Here is a 9,769-nt window from a genome sequence, read left to right on the forward strand (position 1 = left end):
GCAACGATTTTAGTCGACAAAGGCAACAAATATTTTTTAATCAACAGTTTTTGGTTAGCTAAAGCAAAATATTTTTTTTGGCAAAAGTAATGGTTGGAAACGTTATGGCAACAATTTTCTTTTACAGTTGCAACGATTTTTAGAAAATAAGGCAACGATGTTTTGTTTACATGTGCAACAATGTTTTGTTTGCAAGTGCAACGATGTTTAAAGTAGAAAGCAAAGATGTTTTTAAAATAAAGGCAATAATATTTTGAAACAAAAAGGCAACGATGATATTTATAATCCAAATGGCAACTCTTGTTCAAATAAACATCCAGAAGCAACAAAATCCAAAGGTACCTAAATATCAACAACATCCAAGAGTACCTAAATAATAAAATTCCAAATCCTAAAGTATCATCACAAGCTTAAATAAATCAATCGTGGTGTTCATTGGAAGGAACTATAGGAAGAATACCATCCAAATTTAGATTGAGTGATGGGTTCATAAGGCTCAACTTCTGTACAAGAAATTCAAGGTGAGCGGATAGTTCATTCTTCACTTCCTCTCTAATTTCATTCTTCACTTCGTCTCGATTTCCTCTCTGATTTCCTTTTGAATTGCTCTTTTGCATCTTTAGACAACGGGCTCTTACTCGTAGAAGTTGAAGATTCGGCGCTCCTATAACCTTTTGTTTTCTTCACGAGGTCTATCCTACCAACTAGATATTCACGACCATGAGATGACGAGCCTCCGAGTATTTCTTCAATCTGCTCAATGTTTTCCCCAGCAGACGACAACTCTTCAATCCTTGACTGTAGAATTAAAACATGAAAACAAACAGCAAGTATCATGGGAACAAGAAAACAACAAAAAAAATTTGATTTAAATAAAGTGCAGACAGTTAGAGAAGCATCTGAGTTCTTATATGGATTCAATTTCTACCATAAAGAAGATAGCCAACAAATATCATGGGCACAAGAAAACAACCAACAAATATCATGGGAACAAGAAAACAACAAAAAAATTCTGATTTAAATAAAGTACAAACAGTTAGAGAAGCATCTCAGTTTTCATATGGATTCAATTTCTACCATAAACTTTAGAAGTTTTTGGTCCTTAAGGCTATCAGGTCTAAAAAAGATATAGTTGTTTACATGCCTCATAAAGTAGCAAATATATGATTTTGCATTACTGATTTGGTGGCTTAAGTAAGCAACTTCGAATATTAAAAAGAAAAAAAGAAAAAAGAAAAAGAGTTCCAAGTAGTAGTGCTCTATTGACTGCTTTGAATCCATCAAAATCTAATCTCTTTCTGCAACCATTACCCCATTCCTCATTATTATGCCACCACCCTCATTTTATGTTTTGTTCTAGAATCATAAACCCATAACTACAACTCGACGTTTCTCATTCTTATTTTCAGCACTATCAATTCCATTTATTTCACTCTTAATATCTATTTTATTTTTCAATTAACTACAACTATGTATTCTAAAAAAAATAACAGGGAATTACATTTCACTATGAAAAACCATATTATTCCCACCTTGCAAGCTTTGATCATTAGGCTCAGGCTTTGGCGCAGCTAATGCACTAGTTGCATCATCTTCCTCCTCACAAAGCTGCAACAACCTACATATATCAAACGAGGACGAGCCTAGGCTTGCTCCCTATAATCCCAGAAAGACCAAGTTCACAATTAGGACAAGTAATATTTTAAAGGATCACAAAACAAAGCATTCTAATTAGAAGATGAATATTTGTACACATACAAACATAAAGATACAGTAATATACATGTGCTCAAAATGGGATTAAAATATTCAATGCTAACTTGTTGCAAAGAAGAAGCTAGAGAGGGCTCGTTGAGCTCTGATTTCCATTCCCGAAGCATCTGAACTTGCTCCTCAAGGACAGCCGCATCAATACTGCCGCTCTCTTTCCTAGCAAACTGCAGATCCACGAACATTCCTTGAAGATCATCCACGCGGTTCTTGGCCTTATCCTTGAAGAGCTTATGAGATGATGACTTGCAATTGATCTTTGAACCCTTCCCCATTTTAGCCAAAAACAACTTCCTTTCACTCCCTTTATAACCCTGCTGAAAGACAAAGAAGTTCCAATAAACAAAGGATCGAGAAAAAGGGCAACAAAATTCCATTTAAAATGCCAATAATAAGGAACTGAAAGATTTCACCACCTCTAGGAGCACACGTCGTGGTTGAGTAACTCCAATAACACCACCTCTAGGAGCACACTGCTTTGAACCAAAGCCTGCTTCTTAAAGGAACTGAAAGATTTCACCAATAATGAAATTAGGACAATCCTTGTACAAACTTGCAGATTGAATCGCACAAAATGTTAGTGAAAAGATAGCATCAGATAAATCCACCTGAGGAACTTGAGTGGTCTTGCCACACCCAGTTTCTCCACAAATAATATTAATGGGATTGTCGTATATTGCTTCCATTTATCTCCTGCTCCATCATGACAATTGGAAGTTCCCTCCTCTTCTCTTCCACCTCATTTGGCCTTACAACTTGCACTGCTATTGTGCTTTCCAGTATGTGTTTGCAAAGTACGATCTGGTAGATTCTTGGCCTTGTAGAGACCTATAGTTAAACTCTGATCTGACTTATCCTAATCCATGTAAAACAAAGTATGATCAACAACAAATAACGAAGTACTGAATATGAAATAAGTAAAACCTGTCACTATTTTCTATAAAATCATAGCGCATGGTGACCTCATTCTCCTTTCATGGATTGAAAATAAAACATGTCAAATGCCAAGATTAAAGCAAGACTATAATCAGTTAAGCAAAAAAACAGGCTTTTCATAATCTTTTGGATTAAGAAACTCAATAACACCAATTTTCTACTCTATCAGACCAAAAAGAATTTGAACCATCATCAATTAAACGCAGTGGGAATAAATATCTTAAAAAAACCAAGTATTCTTATAGCTATAGTTTAATACAAATTTATCTTACCTTCTTCAATATCTTAAAAAAAAAAAAAAACAAGTATTCTTATAGCTATAGTTTAATACAAATTTATCTTACCTTCTTCAAATCGGCTAGGCATCAAATCCACACACCAATGATCCCTAGAGCACTTGATATCCTGGCCCCTTCAACAGCCTGCAGATTTTAAATACAAAGTATGAAGAATTAACTCAAGGCAAGCTACATAAGTTGCTACAAAATTAAAAATGTAAATGAACGTGGGAGATGGAATTTCCAAGTTAGATGATCGCTTAATTGTAATAAAAGTATGTGCAATCAAAATAACTCGTGGAGATCCCCAAAAAATCCCCAAAACTATATAATTAAAATTATATTGTTATATCTTTTATAAATATTATAAAACCTATCATATATAATATGGTCTTTCACTTTTAGTTTTTTTCAGTTTAATTGGACACTATGTTATGTGTTCTGCTTCATTTGTCCATATATTTTTTATTTGTCTCACTCTATGCTTGAAATTATAAAATCATTTACACTTATAATCATTTTTTATTCTCATCTTTTACCATTATTTCCTTTGACTATATGAACTTATTCCACCTATAACAATATAATACTTATACTTTAATAGATGGAATTAATAATACCTAAAAGAGAAAGGAATTTAGAAATGCATACAATGAAATAATTACGGTGGACCTCTCCATTTGAAAAATTATGACTAGTAGAAATTTCAACATGACTGCCCTATAGAGAATTTGAACTCCAGTCCTCTGTTCAAGATCATCTTGCTTCAAGGGATTGTATGTAGTAAAATATTTTCATAACTCAGATATGAACAAGTTCGAGCAATAACATTTGGTTTAATGTTAAGAGTTATTAATAAGTTCGTGCATAGTCTTCCACTTCAATAGCCACCTGACCAGACCTTCTAACTGTGATATGTATGGTGGTACGTGAGCACCCTATACTAAATTTCAGAAAGCTCTATAAATCTTTCTAATGCTTATAAACAGGTAAAGGAAAGCCGTATATATAAACCCATGAGCTATGACATGAAATCTCATAATTCATTGATTAGGTTACATGAATTTATGATACCAAGCCTAGCCAAAATAATTGTACCTGAGGATTTGTTTCAGCAGCAACTGCACTGAGTGCACTATCAATAATGTATATGAATAAATTCAACTCCAGATCTTCTTTTCCACGGGAGCCAGTCATAAATGCTAAAGAAGAACCATCTAAAGGAGAAACATACAACACAAGAAATCCGAAGGCAGCCTGCTTAACATCAAACAAAGAAGAAATATTAAACATTGAGGTTGTGGTGGCTCAGGATCCACAATAAGCTGCCCCTAAAAAAGATACAATAAAAATGGACAACACACCTTAAGGAAATCCCAATTAATTGCAAAATTTATAAGTTTTTCATGAAAAATTGAGGTTCACAACATAATTTTACTGACATGTTCAAGAACAAGACATGCATGTTAGTAAGAAGAAACTTAAAATCAAAAGAGAAAAAAAAACAAATAAATTGAAACCGTCCAAAAATGGAGGGAATCTAACAGATCTAGCACCAGCAAGAAATATTAAGAGTTGAACAACCATAGCTTAAGCAAGCGCTCTTTCTTTCACTCTCCTAACTTCTTCTAAATGTACAAATCTAGAAGTTCTAGACTGCTATATGATTTGATGATACAAACTACACAAGAAGCATCTCAATTCAGAATGGACAGTTGAGAGAAGACTACCTAATAAAGCAGCTGAATGGAGTCAACAAAAGGAAGCAGAACTTAACCAGATGCTGACAAAAATGATGGGTACCAAGCGTAAGAATGCCAAGAAAAAACCTTTTTTCTCAAGTTAAGTTTGAATATATTTTTTTTAAAGCCCATGGGGAGTTCAATATAAAAAAATTCATATGAAAGAATAATGGCATTGAAAGCATAGCAAGAACAACACCTTTTGTATATACACTTTTGGTTAAAAGGCCTTTCAGAACAACTATTCCAACCAATTTACAGGCAGGCAGCTTCCAAACCCCTATCCTTTCTTTTCAGCAATTTCTCTTGAAGCAGTAGCATGGCATGACTTACCTTTTTCACATTGATGTTCTCTGTGTAGTAGCCAAAATGACTTCACTTCTTCGACACAAATAGACCATGGTTCATGTTCCCAAGAGCTTGGAACTTCTTCTCTTTGGATCGATCATAAGAAGACTCGTCATTCTAACGAGCCCTTAATCCGTCATTCTATCGGATCATGTTTGAAGACTATAACAAGCATACTTTGTGCTATCAATTCCGCTTTTCCATAAGATCAGTAAGAGTTATCTTTCCACAGTTTTCGGTGTCTATCCTATCAAATTTCTGCGATATCTGGACAATGTCTTTCTCTGAAACCTTTCCCATCTCCTTCAGTTTGTATATCACATATTCTGATTTACTGCAAGTAGTCAAGAAAGAAACTGTAAATGAATGTTCGTATCAATGCAATTGAATCAGATAAAGGATAGTACGGGACTAAGCAATGACACAAATAGAGGAGATCATCAAAAAGAAAAATTTATCAGCACCATCCACAATATTTGAGCCATTGTTCCTAGTCTACTGACTATTAAAGAGAAACTAACCAAGAAGTCAGTATAATTAAAACTCCAGAAGTCTGCAAACACAAACCAGATTTTTTTGTGCCCGGATATTTAACTCAACACAATAACCTTCTTATTTATTACATGCTTCCTGAGATCTTCTGTATGCATGTTTTCACACATCACTAACAATGCAGAGATATACCAATGTAGCGTTGTGGGCACTTGAATCACTAATACTGCAAGTTCAACTACTCTGCGTATTTAGCAAGCATTTATGGAAAAAGACAAAGATGAATGGTGCTGACGATATGGCTCCAAGAACACAACACCTTCACCTTACAAAGGTCTAATCTAATTTTTGTATCTCTTAATAAAACCCCACTTCGGTAAAGAAAGAAACTTGCTTTGAAAAGAAAAAGAAGGCATGTGATGAATACATGATATGGTGTGTATGAATGCTCAATAACAGAGGTCCAAAGGTTCCTAAGAAAAGAATCCTAGCAAGATGCAGCAGGAAAATGGAACAAGAAAAGTACTACGAGGGATCGGAGTAATAAGAATGGGCAGTAAACTTGTTGTTAGCACTAAAGATGGCACTTCGGGCTGAGTTGTCATAATCGTGTTATGCACGATTATATATGATATAAAGACACTAAAAATCATAATCGTGTCAATCAGATTATCTCTCTAAAACGTGTTATCGTGTTAGAAATTATCACCCTAATTGGCACAGGCTAAATCAACTAATTTTTATATGTTTCCATCTTCTCTCAAGCATGATATCACTTTAAATACTGACTTCCACAACAGCCACTTATGTCTTACATAAAACCACACTCTCTCTCCGTCAAAAGAATACTCCTGCGAGATTAGACTAAAACATGAAACTTTAAATCCTACAATTACTAACTGAACACTGCATCAAGTAACTAGACTGAAAGAAATTAGAAGGTTCCTAAATTCATATATCTTACAGATTTTTTATAAACTGCATCTAGAGATTCAATTGTAACTGTCATGAAACCGTTTGAACCTCATGTCAAGGAACCGTTTGAACTAAAAGCTCAAGATGATAGTTCAAGGTCCACTCCATATTAATATCTGACACACCTCCACACGTGAAAGCTCACTTGGGTTTGAAGCGTGACAACACAGACCCATATTACCATGTCCTACAATTTAATCAACAAATGGAGAACCCTCGACCACTTGGTCATACAGGCTCTGATACCATGTCATGAAACCGTTTGAACCAAAAGCTCGAGCTTTTGGTTAAAATGGTTCCATGACAGTAACTAACTTAATGAAGCCTAACAAAGCAAGCAAATCTAACTATAACAAAGCACGTGCACATTTCCTGTCCTAGAAATAAAACATGAGGTAGTTAATGGAATAAAAACCTAAAATTAGACAGTATCAATTAAACAGTTGAGCATTGTCTATCCATATATGTAAGAAGCTCTTCTTGTCTTATTAAAGCTTCATGCAAAGCCTGCAAGGGAAGAAGCATAAGCAGATAGACACATAAACCAGTGATCTCACACCACTTATTGAAGGCATGAATGAAGGGTATGAAATAGAGAAGTAATCACCTTTTTTGTAGTAATCAACTCTGCTTCTAATGCATCAACTTGACAAACAGCAGCATCTAGCAACTCCTGTTTCTCACAAGGCCTCCGAAGAGGCTTCATATAGCATGTCAACCTTCTGTTCAAGATCACCTAGCTTTTTCAACACATATGAGACAATGTCTGCCCGTGTAAGTTCTGGAGAAGGACAAGGGGGACGAAACTCCTTGAGTATTGGTATGAAAATTGGATTAGAAGCATCACAAGAAGAATTAGAGGCATGGTTTTCATTATTCAACCAAATTGAAGAACATGTGAAAGCAAAGAATCCTACAAATGTTGAACAGCGCCCAAACACGAAAAATATACCTTGAAGAGGCTTTTCCACAAATGGCAGAGGTGTGCCTGCAGTTAATTTCATCAAAACAACTCAATATGATTGTAGACTTGTAGTGAATTAACATATAGCAATAATAGTTGATAATATTGAAACCAACAAGAAAGTACAATGCCAAGAGAGTACCAATACTAATTATTATCCTCCACCTAGTTAGAGGTCTCTTTGAAGAGCAAAGTTAGATATTTCATTTTAATACCATAACATCCACCCTACATAATGATGAAAGTTTATCTTGCACAAGGAAATCGAAAAATGAACAGAACATTAGCATCCTGTCAAAGCTTCATTGGACCTTAAGGCTAGTAACATTTTCCTTTACTTATTAGAGCTCCAATTGGCTTTCACAACAGAAAAACCACTGCTTTACTATTCTTACTTTTTGTAGGATCAGTTACTGTTCTATTGAAGCTATTAGTGATATTTCATATTGAATCCCATTTTATTCCCATATCTTTATTTCTCTATATTGGTTTCTTATCAGTATACTAGATATAGGTCTGTCTGCCATATACAGCTGTATAGGTTGCAGCATTCAATGCTAAGAGTTAGATACAGACCACACAAAGCATATAAGGGCAAAAACAGAATGCCACAGTTATATTAGTATCGCAATGAAAAGGATTTGACCACAAAATATTGTGAATTGATTTTGCAAGCATAGGAAAACAAATAAAGCTCTAATTAAGATAAACGAAAAAATAAAAACCTTTGCAGCTATCTTTAAAGCCTCGACATCTTCAGGAAAAATCATGATATTCTTTCATATGACTCTGCAGCCCTTTGCAAATCTCCAAGCTTAACAAAATGCAATGCAAGCAGAACTCTTAGAGCAATATCATTAGGAGCTGCCCTTATAGCATTAGAAAGGCATGTCCCAGCATGAGCTGCATCTCCTCTTTCACTGTATTTCATTGAAGATATTAGTCAGAATATAAAATGAGGCCCCACCTATATATCCAATCAAGGACTAGAAACTCCTATTCATGGTCCAAATATGACAACATCAAATATCAATATGTTTAAGTATGTATTAGCACCTTGTTGAAAAGTATGATACATTTCTATCAAAATTTTGTGATTGAACAGAGAGCACACTTTCTCCACATAATAAGACTGACAGTAAATGACTACCAGTATATGCAAAGTGTAATTTCAGCAGCACAAAAAAACTTTTTATCCTCTTCACATTGATAGAACCGCATAACAACTTGAAGTTTTAGGCCATGCTTTGGTACCGCCTCCACTAGATCAACATACCCATCCTAATTGAATTATCACTTGAGCACAACAGAAATCAATAATTACCTAAAATAAACAAGTAAATGTACTCTTTGAAGAAAACATCAATAAATTTTCATGGATTCCCAATTAAATTTTCTTGAATTCAAACCTAAACTCCTAAGTCAAGTAAAAGAAATGCAACAGATAAACAGATAGAAATGCACCAGACGTGGAGACCAGCGCGCAAGAAATGAGCTTCTTTTGTCTTTGTCTTTGTCGTTGTTGTTAATAGTGTATTTTTAGGTAAGCAGGAAATGAGATTCATTCTCTAATCCATTGAGCCTGATGAGAAACCTATAAATTCCTAATCGGTTTGACAGGAAGAAGGTTATAGTGCGAAAACACATACAGTGAAAGAAAAGGGAAAACGCAAGAGGGGGTTACGGCCGGTGAGAGTGAATTTGAGATCGTGAATGAGAGAAGAGAAGGGCCGGTGAGAGTGAAAGTGAGAAGGTGAGGAAGTGAGGAAGTGAGAAAGGGAGGAAGAGTGGACAGTGAGGAAATGAGAAACGTTTAGGGTTACCAGTGAAGTGAGAGAGAGAGGGAGAAAGAACGGATCACTAAGAAAGTGAAATTGAATAAGTGGGAAATAAAAAATTGTACCAAATTATTGGAGGGAAGTGAAAATTGGAGGAAAGTGAAAATAGTAAGTCAAAATTGGGGGGAAGTGAAAATTGGGGAAAAAAGTTAAAGGTGAGAAATGAAAATATTAATTTGGTATGATTTTTTAGTGGGTTATTGCTTAATTAATTGGAATAAATTATTAATATACTACTAAACACCAAATTCTTAATATTTTTATATCAAATTCTTAAATATATTAATTAATTAGTATTTTTTTAGTTGTTTTTTATTACTCCCTCCTATCTTTTTTATAAGTCGTTTAAGGTTTTTTATTAAGATCAATGCAACATTAATTACACTATTAAAATAACTAATTTATCCGTAATACCTCTGTCCTCAAT

General features: G+C 34.6%; 1 protein-coding gene across 5 annotated transcripts; it reads right to left on the bottom strand.

Moving 5' to 3' along the window:
* Positions 1–278: 278 nt before the first annotated feature.
* Positions 279–9,354, bottom strand: LOC136223687 (transcription factor VOZ1-like). Of its 5 annotated transcripts, XM_066011815.1 has the most exons (12): positions 8,969–9,354; positions 8,230–8,424; positions 7,493–7,528; positions 7,148–7,321; positions 4,925–5,407; positions 4,082–4,240; positions 3,050–3,127; positions 2,378–2,625; positions 2,186–2,275; positions 1,820–2,083; positions 1,533–1,656; positions 279–798 (listed from the first exon to the last, which is right to left on the bottom strand). In XM_066011815.1, the coding sequence occupies exons 10-12, from the start codon at positions 2,042–2,044 to the stop codon at positions 788–790; spliced, it is 360 nt and encodes a 119-aa protein (XP_065867887.1). In that variant the 5' UTR covers positions 2,045–2,083; positions 2,186–2,275; positions 2,378–2,625; positions 3,050–3,127; positions 4,082–4,240; positions 4,925–5,407; positions 7,148–7,321; positions 7,493–7,528; positions 8,230–8,424; positions 8,969–9,354; the 3' UTR covers positions 279–787. The 5 variants fall into 5 exon arrangements, with proteins under 5 accessions (XP_065867887.1, XP_065867885.1, XP_065867883.1 ...); XM_066011813.1 differs by having other exon boundaries at positions 279–1,656; positions 5,059–5,407; XM_066011811.1 differs by having other exon boundaries at positions 279–1,656.
* Positions 9,355–9,769: the final 415 nt, after the last annotated feature.

Source organism: Euphorbia lathyris, chromosome 3, assembly GCF_963576675.1.
Source record: "Euphorbia lathyris chromosome 3, ddEupLath1.1, whole genome shotgun sequence".
Lineage (NCBI taxonomy): Eukaryota > Viridiplantae > Streptophyta > Magnoliopsida > Malpighiales > Euphorbiaceae > Euphorbia > Euphorbia lathyris.